Source organism: Caenorhabditis briggsae (assembly GCF_000004555.2).
Source record: "Caenorhabditis briggsae complete genome, chrX, whole genome shotgun sequence".
NCBI lineage: Eukaryota > Metazoa > Nematoda > Chromadorea > Rhabditida > Rhabditidae > Caenorhabditis > Caenorhabditis briggsae.
Window position 1 is genome coordinate 19272128 of NC_013491.2, and position 17107 is coordinate 19289234.

Below are 17107 nucleotides of genomic sequence, written 5' to 3' on the forward strand. Positions count from 1 at the left end.
CAAAAGAAGTGAGATATATAGGCTCAAAGTGGACGATCCGGGTGTCGTTCTATTAGAGGTTTTACGGTATATAGTTGTCAATCAGAAACCTTTTTTAAACTCAATTACTCAATTACAACTCAAACTCAATTACTCAAAGTCAATTACAAACTCAAACTCGATTACAACAAATGCCAAAACACATAGAATTTTTCATCAATGACTTACATCCGACAGTGTGGGAACCACACGCTGCATACTACTGAATGCATCAGAAAACTGCTCTTGGCGTGGAGAAATCTGAAAGTTATAAACGTTTTAATTCCAAATAACCATTCAGAATCCTCACTATAAAAGTGTTGGCTCCATAGAGAAGATTCCTGACATTTGGTTGGTTCAGTACTTCATCGGGTGGTTTATTCAAAATAATCACAATAATGAAACGAAATCCGGATAAATTACGGACTGCCAAGTTATAGAGTGTACTATAGATATCATAAAAGTCGACACATATAACAATCACTGAAAATTGATAAATCATTAGAGGTAAACGTTTTTGGAACCTTACTTCGCGCTCCATGCCTAAGTTTGTAGTCGATTTTCGTCCAATCAGCATTGTTCTCGTCTATTTCAATATATTCTCGGATGTAAAAACTATTCATTATCTGAAATAAAACATCACATACAGTACCGGTCAACAAGATATACAAAAAAAGTGTTTTATTGGACTTTTGGCCAAATTGATCAGTTCCAGGAGTCTAGATCATGGCTGTTAAGTATCCAATCACTTTAATAACTTTGGAGTGTGTGAAACAGATTTAGTTTGAAAACTTTGCATCAATAAAATTTTTAGAAAATTATTTTTTTCAGCTATTTGCTGATTTCTGAAAGACACCCCTTTTTGAATCGTATCTGTACTAAAAACGTGAAAAAAATAGGTGTCTTCCAGAAATCGGCACACAGCAAAGAAGCTAGTAGGTTTAAAAATTCTGCAAATGCAACGTTTTCAATCTAGGTCTGCTTTCCACCCTCCCAAATTTTCATAGTGATCCGACACTTGGCATGTTCCACACTTCTGAAAACTGCCAAAATAGCTTAAAATTAAGTGATAAAACATGTTTATGTATATCTTATTGATCGGTATTGTCGAATTCAAAAAAGTAACACCTGAGAATTTGGAAATCGTCGCATTTTTTGATCTACGGAAAAGTGCGGCAAAAACGTAATGTTTCAGAGTTTCGCCTCATTCGAGCTAGTTTCGCAATTAAGTTCGGTTTTTCAATGAAAAACAGATTCTAGAGATGCTAGCGATTATTTTCATACCAAGAAATCTGAATTTTGTTCAGAAAATCCCACTAAATTCACATGAATTAATTTGTTATCTGCAGTATCCGTTTTCGGAGCGATGCCTCGTAAATCGACACGAGCGTTACCCGCGAAAATTTTCTGGTCCCAGTTTGTTTAATCCGAGAATAATGCATTTATTATTAATTAGTGGCCTACCTTATTATATGCCTTAATATCATTGGCGAGTGATAGTCCGTTAGGCATCACTTTCACCGATCCCACAAGAGATATCTGAAAATATTTTATCTGTAAATTTCACTTCAAAAAGAACGACAGACCTCGGTTTGGTTCAGCTCTCTCATTAGAATAACAAGCGTCTCGGCAACCCCGCCAACCGAAAATTGAGCCACATTAATAACCGATGTCAGTTCTTGAACGCCACGCTCCTCAAAAACAGGCTCATATCCAATCACAGGAGACTTCCATATTTCCGCGAAATCGCCTATTGTACGAATATCGGTTGTACACGTTGGGCCAACAAAAACAAAATCATATTCCCCAGTGGTTTTAGAGGCGACGGCGTTTATAGCATAAGATGCCGCTTTGACACTATTATCTCCTGCACAACCTTGCTGGCGATTTATTCTAGAAATTTGGATAAGTTAAAACATTTTAGTTTCGTTGGTTTAAAATTGTTTATTAAAACTAATCTACCGTATACACTCTAATAGAGCGCCACCCTAATCGTTAAATTCGAGCCAATGTATCTCATTTTCTGTGAACGTCATCAAAAAGTGGCTAACTAATAACATGTTGCTCATATCGTGATACATATTTTATCAGTTGACAACTTTTTGATATCTTTCAAAAGAAGTGAGATATACATATAGGGTCCAAGTGGACGGTCCGCGTGTTAGATTGTTTACGGTACTTTAAAATGTTCGGTTTCTGGTCATTTTGACTGGTTCTTAAATATGGGTTTTTAAATCGTTCAAACATTATATGAAACATTTTCGATAATATCTTTGAAAAACTTTGATAAAAACCGCTAGTGTAAGAAAAAACTCACTGAATAGATTTAGTAGTGCACATTGCATTAGCTCTCGCATCATCGACGGCCGATTGACACACATTTTGAGACGCAGGCCAATTATCAAAGATAATAAGTTGAATAGCGTTGAATACATTCAGATTATTTGAAACAATTAGCAGAATAAGAATACAATTTTTGAACATTGATAGGCACAGAAAAAAACACGCGCTTGAGAAATGAAAAGCAGAGTTTGATGATGTTAAGTTTTAGTAACTGCTAATGGGGCTGTCAACCATGAAAACAGACGTGCTCTCACAAGGGATAACAGAAATGAATGGATCGATGGGTAGTGTAGGGTGAAAGTGAAAAATAATAGTTGAAGTGATAAGCTCGAAGTGAGGATCTCGGACATGAATAGGTAGAAAATCATGGACAATCCTTTTCCTATTGTGTGGCGTGAGAAGCTTGGTGGAAACGGATTAGAAGTATCTAGTAGAAGGCAATGAATACATAGATTAGTAGAGAATATAGTTGGCTTGCTCTTCTGGATTTATTCAATCATCTTGAATTCAGTTTTGCATCATTACGGAAAATTACGAAATCCAGATACGGTTGAGAGGTGATAAGAAGAAAATATGATTTTGAGAAAACCAAAAAGACGGTCATTGGTTACTCTTTCAGTAGGTGTAAGGTGCACATCTGAAAAATTCTGAATTAACATCTGTTCTCAATATTAACAAAATATTACTTCTCAAAATATGTCAGTGTGACACAAGGAACAGTATTTGTCAAAAAGCTCTATCTGAAAGTACATTAAATCTTAGAACAACTGAAAAAGAAACTATATTAATAACAATTAGAGAATCAAATGATTGAAAAGTAGCCAAACGCGAAAAATATAAGAAAATAACGGAACAAGATTCGGAAATCCGGCGGATTCTCTCACTGATTACTTTATTGTATTTTTTTTGTTTTTCAAAGTATGAATATTGTTTATATTTCTTGCTGATTGAAATTTTCAGAGCTCTAACTAACGATACTCGTTGTTTTAATAAAAAAATCTCAGTTTCAGGTAGTGAAAACCACAAAAATGGTCAAACAAAATGGTAAGAAATCAGAAAAATATTGAGATGAGTCTCTAAATCGATTAAGCTAACGCTTCAGAATGACCATATGTCTCGGAAAAAATTATATTCATCAAAAATTGTGTCATTTTTTCTATGTTTCGTTATTTTCTGAAAAGGTTCTCCAATATGTTCAGAGAGCCTACGCCTCATCAAAGTCCTGACTCACATTCTAACCTTTGACAGTACTCAATTTGGTGATAATGCTAATCCTAAGTCTTGGGGCCGAAAATTTTAGATTTTGCTCTAAACATTACAATTAGAACATGTTCCAAAAATTTTGGGTCGGCGTTTCATTCTAGGCTTTCAATCTTTAAGCTCTTTTTTTTAGTTTTTTATCTAGAAGCTGAGCATTTTCTTGCTGATAAAAACGAAAATCGTTAATTGAGCTCTGAAAACTTCATTCAGCAAAAAATACAAACAATGCTCATACTTTGAAAAACAAAAGACTAAAAAAATCAGTTAAAGTATCAGCCGGAATTCCCAATCTCGTTCCGTCAACTTTTTGAGTTTTTCGAGTTTTGTTACTTTTCAATCATTTTATTTTCTCAACTCCTTTGCCCTTTCACTTCCACTTCCACTTGGTAATCTTGTTAGATAAGCTTTTTTTTGCTGGGAAGGGCAGGAGCTGGAACGGAAGTTGGCGTCACATCAGTTGGATACATCATGCCCAGTGTAACATCGAATCGGATTGGCTGGTCACGTCGACGGGGTTCGTTTGGGTGTCGAATTCGTATAGTAACCTTGACGATCACATGATACAGAGTCTGCCCGATGCGTTTTTGATAATTCCTGTAAACGAAGTGGTAGTATATATGTTTTGATATTCTTTAACATAAACCTTTTCTTCGGCTTTGAAATTGCGTCTTTGCGCATCATATTGGTTGTTGTACTTCTCCTCCATTTCTGTGTCAAGCGAGACGAGGAGTTAATCGAAGGAAGCGGACGACCAAGGAATTTATCAGCATTTTTTGAGCCATTTGGGCTGATTGAGCACGACGTTGAGCGGTGTTTCTGGAGAAACCCACATAAGGCAGTATCTGCGCTAACTCCCCTTTTAACTTGCCTAAGCTCCGTTTGAGTATGTCCACAAACCAGAAAGTTCCAAAAGCAGACGAAGTGAACAAGTTCCATTGTCAGTGACTTATTCGACGCGATCAAATGATGGTTGGCATTGAGCAGTTCACTGGAACTTGGCATCCTTCTTGGTGGGGGCATCCAATGATCAGCGGAGCTTGAACAACTTCTTGTTACAACTTCTTGTCAACTTCTTGGACTTCTTGATAAATGATTCGTAGAATAGAATGAATCCTAGAAATAACCAGTAATCATCGAATCGAATACCTGCTGGGACGATCCTGAAGCTGATTGGACTCCGAATGGTGGACCATTGCACCCAGATAATCTTTGTACGCTCATCAAGTTCAATCTGAAAAAAAAATGCTGCGGCCAGATCAATCTGAGAGAAGGATTTCTCACCGTTTGAAGTAGAAAATATGTCATTACCACTTTTTGTAAAATAACACATCCAAAACTTTCTGAATAACAGATTTATTTAAATCTTAAACAAATCGTTTTACAAAATTATCTCAAGCGCATCTCCTCCGGCGATGGGACCTCCAATTGAGCTGGTCCATGGTGTTGGAAGCGCATCTCCTCCGGCGATGGGACCTCCAATTGAGCTGGTCCATGGTGTTGGAAGCGCATCTCCTCCGGCGATGGGACCTCCAATTGAGCTGGTCCATGGTGTTGGAAGCGCATCTCCTCCGGCGATGGGACCTCCAATGGAGCTGGTCCATGGTGTTGGAAGCGCATCTCCTCCGGCGATGGGACCTCCGATTGAGCTGGACCATGCTTTTGGAAGCGCATCTCCTCCGGCGATGGGACCTCCAATTGAGCTGGACCATGCTTTTGGAAGCGCATCTCCTCCGGCGATGGGACATCCGATCGAGCTGGACCATGGTTTTGGAAGCGCATCTCCTCCGGCGATGGGACCTCCAACTGAGCTGGTCCATGGTGTTGGAAGCGCATCTCCTCCGGCGATGGAACCTCCAATTGAGCTGGACCATGGTTTTGGATTGTCTGAAATAGAAGTATGGGCTTAATCTACTGTTGCAAAGTGTGAACATACGATTCAATTCTTGGTCCTGTTGGACAGTAGAGTCCATCCACTGCATGTTGCCATGAGACGATCCACTTTCGTCCTTGGTGAGGTGTCCGGAAGAGGTGTCCGGAAGCAATGGATCTTTCGCAAACATCGTCATAGCTATGATGAAGATGGAGAAGAGAACTTCAAAGTTCTTCATTCTTCAAAGCAAAGTTCTTCAAAGTTCTTCAGAATGATGATCTGATACTTCTCTTCTTCACCCTTCCTTTATATACTCTTATTTTATTGCAAAATATTATGATTGTGACGATCCCTCGATAAAACTTTACTTTTTTCTTCTGTTTTATGGTTTCGTTTTCCGCTTTTCCTGTTTTGCAAAACATCAGTTCCAAAACTTCCAGATCGCATTGAAACGAATAGAACTACCGTAAAACCTGTAGTTTAAGCTCAATTATCTCGGCTCCTATGAGAGGAATCGAATATGTGTCAATTGATAAAACATTTCTGATATGTTGATAAACATTTTATTAGTTAACACCTTTTTCATATATTTGACAGGAACTGAAATAAATTGGCTCAAAGTTGAAAGTCAGGAGCTTTTCTATTACAGGTTTCACGGTTATTCCAAGTTTCTGAATAATGAGCACGCTGGGAAAAAGATGAGAACTCATCAACTTTCAGTGCGTTTTTCATCAGAATAATAACTGCAAATCCAATTTCCCCTATTCATAACTTTTTATATTGATACGTGGGATGCGTGAATTTTTCGAGAATTCACCTTCTATTTTTTTTATTTGTTTAGAGTCATTCACGAGCCAATTCTCACATATTTTATACCAAATAAATTGCACAACCGCCCCTTTATTTTTTCTTTTTGGATATCCATTTTTCACACGGTTTCTTGGTTCTTCTGATCCCTTAGAAGGTTCATTTCTGTTTTTTTTCGTCCCTTTCCATTCTTATTTGCTTGATTCCAGTTTCCCAATTTCCAAGGAACTGGAAATGGGCATAAGGAGGGAAGATGGATAGGATAGAAAATTGACTCCAGATTCCTTCTTTTGCGAAATTAGAATTTCTCGTGAATTCTCGTGACATAATTGATGGTTTCCTTGTGTTCACAATTTCCCAAAATCCAAAAATCTTTGCTCCACAATGCTCAAAATTGAACGAGCAAAGATCTGCTCATTACTTTTCTCTCTCCCTTCATATTAACCAAATCACAACTTCCAAATAAACATGTTCATGAGACAAAATAAAGAGCCTGGTGGCAAATGGAATCGTGACGGGTCACAAGAAACGGGTTTTTACAGAATCAGAGCGGAAATGAGAAGCCAAATATAATGAGTTTGAAGTCCGAATGGAGACAGAGAAGAAGATATCGGGAAACAGGGAAAGGTGAACAAAAATAAGAAATGAAGGAGTGTTTTTGGGTTTGGTCATAATATTACACCAAATGAGAAGAGAAACAATTTTTTGTACCCTTTGTGAGAGAGTAGAGATAATAAATTATTCAAAGATCGGGCGGCGAATCACGTTGCTTGTTGAGGAAGAAGTGGATGGACCAGCATCTGGAAACATTTTCATCCATCATCTATTAGTCACATAGTTGCACTTTAACCCTTACCCGATCCATTGCGTCTTCCGGAATGTGGTTGAGAATCAGTGGAATAGGTGGAGACACTGCGAAGAGTCTCTCGTCGAGATCCAGCGAGAACGTTGCGTGGAGTTCCTTCGTCAGAAATGTGCACTGGGGTACTCCTGGAGTGATCTCGCTGTCCGAGCATGCCAGCAGCGGTGGTGGCGATGCTTCCTCCGTTTTGGTTTGAGGATGATGATCCCTGAAAATAAATACATCTACAGTACCGGTCAACCTACAATAAATGCATCTATAGTACCGGTCAAACTACTTCCTCTAATAGAATCCGACGTCTATTTTAAGCCTATCCTGAGAAGAAGTTGAAAAAAATATAAGCCCAGGGGCTTCTATTAGAGTGAATACGGTATATAAAAACGTCGTTGTCAGTTGATGCCGGCCATTTTCATAAGTCTGGAGCTCGGTTGTCAAATTTCCGATCATTTTGACAATATCGGAAAACGTGAAACAGATCTAATGGAAACTTTGCCTTCACAGAACTTTTGGAAAATCCCTATTTTTTCAGCTTTTTGCCGATTTCTGACTTCTGGAAATGGTCTGAATAAACGGAAAAACACGTTTTTTATATCTTATTGGCTATACAAACAAAGCACAAAATTATTCTATTGGCCTCATTTATTTCGAGTTCCATTATAAGAATCCGCCTAAAAATCTTTGGGCCCTTTTGCCTAAATTTAGCTTGGTTTGTGTTTTGACAACGACAGCTCTATGTTTGCTCATCTTGGCCATCCTAATACACAACAACATACCTCGTTATTTTCTTCTCGTGAATCCACTGTACTCTGATGTTTAAGCGTTCGTCGAGAGCTCATGCGATGACGTCGGAGCTCTGAATAGTATCCATCACGGACGGATGAGAAGATCAATGTGACCAGAGAAGACCATGCGGAGACAGTATCAGCTGGCTGAAAATGGAAAAAAAAACATGTTTGGAAATTCTAAAATAGCTAGAGTCAGTTATTCCCTCAAACCCCTAATCTTACACTATATTCGCTAGAAAAAAACTTTCAAACGGAAAAATGCAGAAAGTGCAAATCCATCGAGCCTGTCAATACCACTTGACTCTAATCTCTCTAATCTTTATTCATTTTTTCCTTCTTACCCCTATGCATCCCCCTCACCTGATGATTAGCCATGTCCAAGATTACACCTTCCAAAGTCATCGCATCAGCGACAGCAACCCAAAAGTCTGGTTTGAAGCCGTACTGCTTCAACTCGACATGCTCCTCTCCATATTGCTTGGAAACGAGCTCAATGTAATCTGAGTCGTGGATCTGGAATTATGAGGATGAAAAAAGATCAGGGGTAGTGAAGAGGATTTTATAATTTTATTAGTGAGGAAGATTGTATAATTTTATATCGAAGAATTGTGGAATTGCAGAATTTCAAAATATTCCGACTTTGAAATTTTTGGATTTTTGAAATTTTGGTATGATACGATTTGAAGTGTTTTTTGGAATTTTGGAATATTGCGATTTACAAACTCTCTGAAGTTCGAAATTTTGGAATATTGTGTTTTTCGAATTTTCGGAATTTTGGAATATTCCAATTTTCAAAATTTCGGAGTTTTGGAATTTGGGAATATTCCGATTTTCAAAACCTCGAAATTTCGGAATTTCAGTATATTCCGATTTCAAAAATTTCGGAATTTCGGAATTTCGGAATACTCCAAGGTTTCAAAATCTCGGAGTTTCGGAACATGCCGGTTTTTAACAATTCGGAATTTCGGAACATACCGATTTTCGAAAATTTGGAATTTCAGAATAGTTCGACTTTCAAAATTTTGGAATTTCGGAATATTTGGTATTATGCAACATTTGAACTTTAATGTATAAATTCTATTTCTCATCACAAATACGCCAAAAAAATATTTCATTACTATTGAAATACCGTAGTCCACAAATCTCAATTTCCGATAAAAAAAACTTCGGAAATGTTCCAATCGGAATTTTATTCCGAAAAAAGCTTTGAAAATAATCTAGTCGTAATTTTGTTCCGAATTATTTTTGCGGAATTTTTTTGGAATTTTTCAGAATTTCCGTTCGGAACATCCCTCGGTTCCCGACCACCGTCCCATTTCCAAATGAAAAATGAGAGTGAAGCGTAAAGGGCTCCAAAAAACTTATTAGAGCCAGTCGCTCCCCGGAGAGGCTCACACTGGCCATCTAACATCACATTCGTTCCAAAATGACTTTTTTGTCTCAATGGTCTTGACCCCATTCCGGAGAGCAGAAAAGTGACAAGAACTTGTCACGGAAATGATCCGGAAAGCCCTCCAAAAAACGGAAATCATAAGAAAACTGACATGTGCAACAATATCCTCGACAAGAATTTTCAAGCGATTATTAACAATGACACTTCGCTCCTTGCCCAAGTTCATAATGTACTTTTGGTAGTCTTCGCGTTTCTCGAAGATTCTTTGAACAACCTGAAAATATGCCAAAACTATGGTATAACTTTTTTTAGTCTTGCTGTCTCTCTATCTCTGTTTCTCTTATCCTGTTGCCCTTTTTTGATTTTCCTATAAATCTCCCATGTTTCTCTCTTCTCGTTTTGATCTTTCTCTTCCGTATTTCTTCCGGGGTCGAAAAATGAAACGAGAGAAAAATGATAAAGCACACAGATCACGTATATGTTCTCTGATGAGCTCTTTCTGTCGACAATTGAGACGACAGGAAGGCGAAAAAAGAGAAAAGGGCTCAGTTTTAATGTCGAAAAGTGAAAAGAGACGGAAGGAAGTGAAAAGATCAATAAATCTTTTCGGTGAACCAAACTACACGATGAACCTTTAAAGCATACCTTATTGGCAAATTCGGAATGTGGATTATCAAAACATTGTGAGATGATTTCTCTGCATTGAGAAGTGATCGGATGAGATTCCTTTTTCATTGATTTGGTTCGGGAAATATCGGATCTAAAAAAATTCCACCTTATCATTCCCTCCAATAGAAGGGCGAAAAATTACCCTTTAGCCTCTCGCGTGCTTTTCGGTCTGTCCTTGTCCTTGATGCTTGTAATACTCTTCTGTCTAGAGGTGTTTGACGTTGTCGATGTTGACATTCTGGAGCTCTTTGTGCTCATATCCATCATGCTTTTGCTTTTGTTGAATTCTCCCTAAAATAACCCGTAAAATAGTTTTGAAAAGACACTGTAAGGGAGGGGGGGGGGGCAAATACTTACATTGGCTGGGCTTGCCTTTGGTTTGGTTTTGATCTCCATCGATTCTGATTTTTTGCTCATTCGAGATGAACTCGACGATGTGTTACCCATCGTCGAATCTAGAAAATTCTTTAGTTTCAGGAAGGATAAGGAAGCCGAATTTTGAAAATTTTGAAGAAAGAGAGAAAAGAAGCCCTTCAAATTATGTCCATACTGGCTTGGAAAGAGCTTATCCATCCGGAACTCATGATCTTGAAAGCCAGCAAAAAAGTGCACCAATCATCAGAAGACGTTACAGGGAGCGGCGTTAACCATGGGACAAAATAGAACGGAAGAACGGAGGAAGAGATGTGAAGAAAAGTGGAGACGCACAAAAAACATGTGTTTGAGATTTTTATAAGCCGTGTGCAAGTGGCTGGTTGTGAAGAGTCGCTCTATATATCTTCTATACGTTATTCGAAAAACACATACACAAGCAGAAGCAGCAAAATGCACTAAATATCAATCTTAGATTTGTGGGTAAAAAAAGAGAGTGAAAAAAAATGGAAAGAGAAACTTTTGTCGTTCTGAACAAGGATTAGGGAAAATCAGAGGAGGAGGAGAGAAGAAAAAAGGGAAAGGACCGACAGGAGCCGTCCTAAACACCGATGGATTAGTAAAAATGAAGAAAGGGAGGAGTAACTCGACTCAATAGGTTAAATATGAACTTTGGTGTCGCCTAAAAAGTGATGATGGTCAACAATTCCAAAAATCTAGATTTTCTTAAATTATTGGTTGTAAGGTTCAAATTAACTAATTGTCCTAATAACTAATTGTCCTAAATAAAAACAAGAATCCCAGGCAGATGATATGATGAGATAACAACTTGAAAACTGTAAAAGTTGAAAAACTGGCGAGCAATTTTCCCACCAAAGTCTATTCAAGCCGACTCGACTGGCAGCCATTCTACCGAATATGGGGCGGAGCTCGCGAGGACACACCGAGCTCTCTAAGGTCGTCAAGTGGGTGTGGCTTTGTAAGCTTTGGTACCATGGGAAACTAAAGAAGAGCACAAAAGAGCCAGCGTCATTGAGAAGGGCTTGCCTTCTGGTTCTAATTTCGTCTAATTTTGCGACGGAAGATTTTTGTGCTCTTGTGAGCATGACAATGAAAAATTGGGCATGGATGGATAGATTGATGGTCGGATGCGTTTGAGCAATGTCACCCCCACAGCGAGATAATTGTGTCTAGAAAAAAGGGAATGAGAAGAAGAAGGAGAAAGAAAAGGAAAAAAGAACGAATCACAACAATGTCGTCAATGGAAAGGTTTTATGAGCCGCGGAGAAATAGAAGAGGGGACGTGAGGATGAAAATCATCTACAAAAAATGATGGAGATTGTTAGCGAAATGACACAAAAAGAACGACGGGGACAAGTGGTCCGTGGGCAGGGGTGACCTTTGCTGCTCCAAATTAATGGCTCTTGAGGTAAGAGGAAGAGCGGAGAATCGTTTTATCACATGGAATGGGAAGTTTTGATAGGCAACGTCATACACATTGTTTGTGTTTCCCCGGATAGATGAAATCATGGTTTTGGGATAGAAAACTAGAGCACGAGATGCTAATGCCGCAGCATTATAAGGTAGTTATTATCTTGGAATGTTTACTAGAATTTCTAGAAATTTGAAAATTCTCACGTTGACTTACTGAGATCGCACACAATTTCTAGAAACATCAGTTCATAGGTTTGGGATCAGGATTACTGTAGAAATAGGGATTTTGGAAGAAATGAGATTTCCAGTCATGGGTAGAACTGAAAAGAAGCAAACTACATAACATTTTTTAGTGATTTACCGTGTCTTCATTAATGAAAAATCACTCAAGCGATTAACTTTGAGATTTATTATCTCGATTTCTGTGAAAGATATCAAGAAACTGTAAACTGATGAATTAATGGTGATGTTATGATAAATAATTTAACAGTTGACCAAATTTCGATATCTTTCAGAGAAGTCGAGACGATTGAGCTCAAAGATTGAGACGCATTAAATAAGCATATATTGAAGGAGATGCGGTAATTCATCTCAGTACGGTATCCTAAAAGTCAAAAGGAACTTTTTCGTGTTTCAGAAAAGATAGGAAACTGAAGTTCAATGGAATGATTTGAATATTTTAGTCCTGTGTTTTTGAAAACAAGATTTCTACAGTAGTCCGCACAATCCCTGTTCTTGCAGCTCAAGTTCAGTTACCGTATTTGCACTACTAGACACTTTAACGATACGTGCATTTTGAGCTTGATTATCTCAATTCCTATGTGAGATATGAAAAAAGTTGCCAACTGATACAATATTAGTGATTTTATGATAAATAATTTATCAGTTGAAATCTTTTTGATATCTTTAAAATAACCAAGATAATTGTGTTTAAAGTGCACGTATATGCTGAGCTTCTTTGAAAGAAGATACGGTATCTTGATTTCAATGCTAGTTTTCAGAATTTTGTAAATTGATGAAGTGACGTCATAACGAAAATTACATTAAAAATTTCGGTATCTCTTATAGAAACTGAGATAATTAGGCTCAAACTGAAAAGCGTAATTTTTGTGAAAATACGGCAAATAGAGAGAAATTTGAATCTAGTCCATCTTATCGATGTAATTCTGGAGATTCAATGATTTCATTTAATTTTAAATGACTGTCGGCAAATTAGAACCAACAAAGATTTGAAACAAAGTTAAGTAAATAGAAAGTACAATAAAAAGAGTCTAGTTGTGAAAATGAACCAGTTAAACAATGGGGTCAATCATCCAGACATCAAACTAACAGCGAATTTCCACTGGAAACCGAGAATAAGATGATAGGTATTATTTGGGAACGACGCTAATTCTCTTTCTCACACTTTCCCTCTTCTCTTCTCAAATCCTAACTTTTTTACCGGTTTTTGTTGCTTTGCTTTCTCGGTCTCTATTACTTCAAGACGCTAGATTGGCGGTGTATCTATCTGTGTGTAAGTGTGTGTATCTCTCCTTTTTTCCCGTGCTCATCAGTTATTTTTCGGACCGCGGCTCTTTTTTTTTGCCGTCGTCCGGGGCGGAAGTCTGTGCCCGCCCGAGCGACGAACTCGGGCAGAAAGAAAAGAGTGGCAGGTTTTTTGCCTGATTCTTTTTTTACAGAAACTTGATACGTTACTAATGTGCAAAGACCGGACGACGATCCGTGCGAGGAGGTTGAAAGTTTCAGGAAGTTTAGAGGAAATGCGTCTAAATGAAATTTAAGAAGATTCCATTTGTTATTTTGTACGACCTCCAACATCGGTTCTAGTTACAATGATGACGGTAGAAGGCTAATGGAAGCCACATCCGTTTGGGACCTCTTGGAAGGAAACAGGTGACAGTCACCGTAACCCGTTGAGTCACTATCCTCCAAAATAGTTTTCAAGAACTAATGGTTTTCAAGTTAAAGTACAAAGTGAGAATTCATGAATGGGTAAGTGAGCCTTGTGTGAAATGGAGAATCATAAAATTGAGAGACAACAAAAAATGAAAAAGGAAGGATAAGAAGGGACTTTGGTGACGTTTTCGTAAAAGCCCATCTCATCCCACTTCTTCATCCGCACGGTTCTCTTTTTTCCAACCAATTTGGATAAGGTCTTAGAAAGATATTGGGAAAGAGCCATTCGAGAATGAATGAGATAAATGACATTTCGCGGAAATTGGACAAAAATGAGAGGAATGGACCACACACTGGAAAAGAAGGGGTTTTGAAGAAAATGCATGATTTTTGAATAAGAAACATTTCTTTGGTCATTATGTTTTAAAATTTTTGTCTGGATAGAAGACAAACCTTCAGGACCTGTTGAAAATGCACTTTGAGATAATTATCTTGTTTGCTGTAAATGATATCAAAAATGTGCCAATTGATAGAATGTTTGTGATATTTTGATATACAATTTATTAGTCAACAACGTTTTTATAATTTCGATAGGAGCCGATATAAGTTAGCTCGAAATTCTAGGATGCCCTTTTGTCACAGGTTTCACGGTAGAAATTAGCTGGATCTATATCAAAGGATTACGGTAATTAGTATCGAAAATCTTCAGTTTTGAAAAATAGGACCTTGTTTATTGTCTCCAATCCAAAAACTCCCCGCCACCAGTGTTATAGACTTCAAAAATGAGCATTTTAGGGGCGGCGCTTAAAGGAAAAAATGTGGGCGTGTTTTAATGCATACCCAAACACGAGATTTCAACAATTATCGTTGGAATTCTTGATCAACAACTTCAAAACTTGTAATTTCGGTTACATTATATACTATACACTGCTTTCTAACAAAATGCCGAATATACCATGAAATTGTACAGTTTGACGTCAATGATCGTTGCCTTAATGTTTCTTAAATCATGAAAAAATGTTGACAGCACAAAATTCGGAGATAATTGCTCCTGGACGTCATCACACAAGTTTTCTACAGTATCTAAAAGTAGAATCGCAAACTACACGTTTCTAGCCAATGTGATAAGTCAAATTAATCAATGAAAAAACGTGACAATTGTGGGAAAATTTCCCACATGAGGTACTGTGGGAACCTGTGTAAAAGGAATGAAAACGTGACAATTCGGGAAAAAGAGAAATTGCTATCAATATAGTTTTCTCAGTATTGGGGAACAGAAAAGAAGAAAATGAGAAAAAAATTCTCAAGGTGTATATTTTAAACGTTGAGATTTCGATTTCTGGCAGCAAAGATTAAACTGTAAATGTACTATTTTTGATGGATATTCAGTTTTGAACACTGGCTTATCATTTTCAAGGAAGTCCCTATTTAATCCTCAATTAGCCATTTAACGGTGGCTTTGTTTCATTTTGAAAGTTTTGCCTATCAAATAAATTTTTTTTCGAATTACAAAATACTTTGATCTGAGTGGGTTGCGGATTCATGCGAGACGAATTGATACGAGATATCACTCACTAGGTCATTTATGAAAAATTAATCGTGTTCAGAGTTTATCACAACACGCCACACCTAAAAAAGCACCATGCAAAGTGTTGCTCCGTGCTCACTTCATTTTTCTTCCGGGATTATTTTTAGAATGCACAGTGAAAAGGAGTTCTTCTCTCTTTTTTCTTTTTTTCCCATTCTTTTCCATTTTCACTCTCTATCAAGTTCGGCACAGAATCAAAAGGGCTCTTTTGGCAAGAAGAAAAGGGAGGTCTTTAGGATGAGGTAGTGAGAGTGTTGTGCAATTTGCGGGCTTCCGGCAATTTGTGATACTTGTGAAGAGAGTAAAGAAAAAAAGACTCGGAGAAATTGTCCAAAAAAAACGGAAAAGAATTCGCATCTAAGAATTCAATGGTAATGCCACCTCTCTATTCATTTCGTTGCAAAAACCCCAAACGCTTCCAGTTTCCCACTCTTTTTATTGCTTAGATAATAGAGCCCTCTTTATTTGGGGGGGACCCAAAAGAAAAGGAGGAATCGAAAATTGGTAGAGACCTTGTGACGTCATCACTCGGCGGCCACTTAGCAACTTTGTGTATGTGGATGAAGCGAAGAAAAATAAGAGAAGCAATGGGGGGGGGGGGGGAATGAAGTCAGATGAAAACATTAGGATTTGTTCGGGCTAAAGGGTACGATGCAGGTTCGAAAGATCTAGAGAGATGAGGATAAGCAGGCAAAACGAAAAAACTGCACATTATAAATTGAGGTTCCACTGATATTATTTGGGTTAAATATAACTTCGGTGGCAGCTGACGATCAAGCGGCCGGCAGGAAAGAAAAGAAGAAGAAAAAACGGATGAGAACAGATTTTTCAACAGACGGATAGACTCATTGACACACATTAAACAGACACACACACACACTATCTTCATTTCTATCAGAAAATTCTATATCCTTGTCAGAAAAGTTAAGTTTGATTTTTTTTGTCTATGTTTGTTTTGCTTCGAACTCTTTTCAGCAGTATACCTTGTTACAGTAATCCTTCTAATTTTTTGTGTCAGAAGTATTATAGCAGCGGTTAGAAAAACTAAGTTCTTCAGATATTTTGAGCAAATGACTTTTAGATTCGAAGATGACATTTTAGTACAGTATCTACCGTATTCGCTCTAATAGAAATCGACGATATCAAAAAATATCAAAAATTGTTAACTAATAAATTCTTTATCGTGATATCACCAACATTTCATCAGCTGAAAAAATTTTGATTTCTCTTATAGGAACCAAGATAATTGAGGTCAAAGTACACGTATATGATAAGATTCTATTAGAGATTCTATACCGTATCAAAATTTCAAAACTCCATTTACAATAATCTGAGAATGACTCATATTAGGTGTAATATGTATTAATTTTTGGTTAAACTTCTAACATCTCCGAAGTGTAAATAGGGTTTCCATAGTTCAGAAACTGCCAAAATTAAAACTTTTAGGGAACATTCCAAGCAACATATCTCACGTAGATGAATTTTAACGAATAATATGTCAACTAAAAAAATTGAGTTACTTTTCACAAGGTTTGAAAAATTTGTAACTTATTCGAATTTGGCAAATTTTTCAAACTAAAAAAAACTCGTAGTAGAAGGGCCCCCCGCATTGTCAAGTGTGAACTAGTTTATCTCGGCTCCCATGCACTGTATCAAAAATGTGTCAACTGACAAAATGTTTGTGATATTATGATGAACAATTTATTAGTTGACTACTTTTTCAAATCTTTGACAGGAAAAGAAATAAATTTGCTCAAATTTGAGTATGACTAAAATTTTTCAAAACTTCGAAGAACTATTGTCTCTCAAT

General features: G+C 37.4%; 3 protein-coding genes across 3 annotated transcripts in view; all 3 read right to left on the reverse strand.

The window, feature by feature from the left end:
- CBG07424 overlaps nucleotides 1-641 on the reverse strand; it is a gene marked incomplete at both ends in the record, with an annotated part of 3103 nt that extends 2462 nt beyond the window's left edge. Inside the window, 3 exons of the mRNA XM_002645704.1 lie at nucleotides 208-279; nucleotides 329-501; nucleotides 548-641. Of these exons, the coding sequence (XP_002645750.1) occupies nucleotides 208-279; nucleotides 329-501; nucleotides 548-641 (339 nt within the window). The remainder of the gene's footprint in view (nucleotides 1-207; nucleotides 280-328; nucleotides 502-547) is intronic.
- A 344-nt stretch (nucleotides 642-985) lies between these two features.
- On the reverse strand, nucleotides 986-5729 carry CBG07423 (the record flags this gene model as incomplete). The annotated part of the gene is made up of 7 exons (XM_002645703.1): nucleotides 986-1054; nucleotides 1483-1557; nucleotides 1605-1911; nucleotides 2336-2527; nucleotides 4746-4961; nucleotides 5004-5505; nucleotides 5555-5729. 7 exons carry the CDS (start codon nucleotides 5727-5729, stop codon nucleotides 986-988), a joined length of 1536 nt encoding a protein of 511 aa, XP_002645749.1.
- A 1307-nt stretch (nucleotides 5730-7036) lies between these two features.
- Nucleotides 7037-10658, reverse strand: Cbr-glb-20 (the record flags this gene model as incomplete). The annotated part of the gene is made up of 9 exons (XM_002645702.2): nucleotides 7037-7098; nucleotides 7155-7368; nucleotides 7934-8089; nucleotides 8306-8458; nucleotides 9490-9612; nucleotides 9984-10098; nucleotides 10150-10298; nucleotides 10365-10462; nucleotides 10640-10658. The coding sequence occupies 9 exons, from the start codon at nucleotides 10656-10658 to the stop codon at nucleotides 7037-7039; spliced, it is 1089 nt and encodes a 362-aa protein (XP_002645748.2).
- Nucleotides 10659-17107: the final 6449 nt, after the last annotated feature.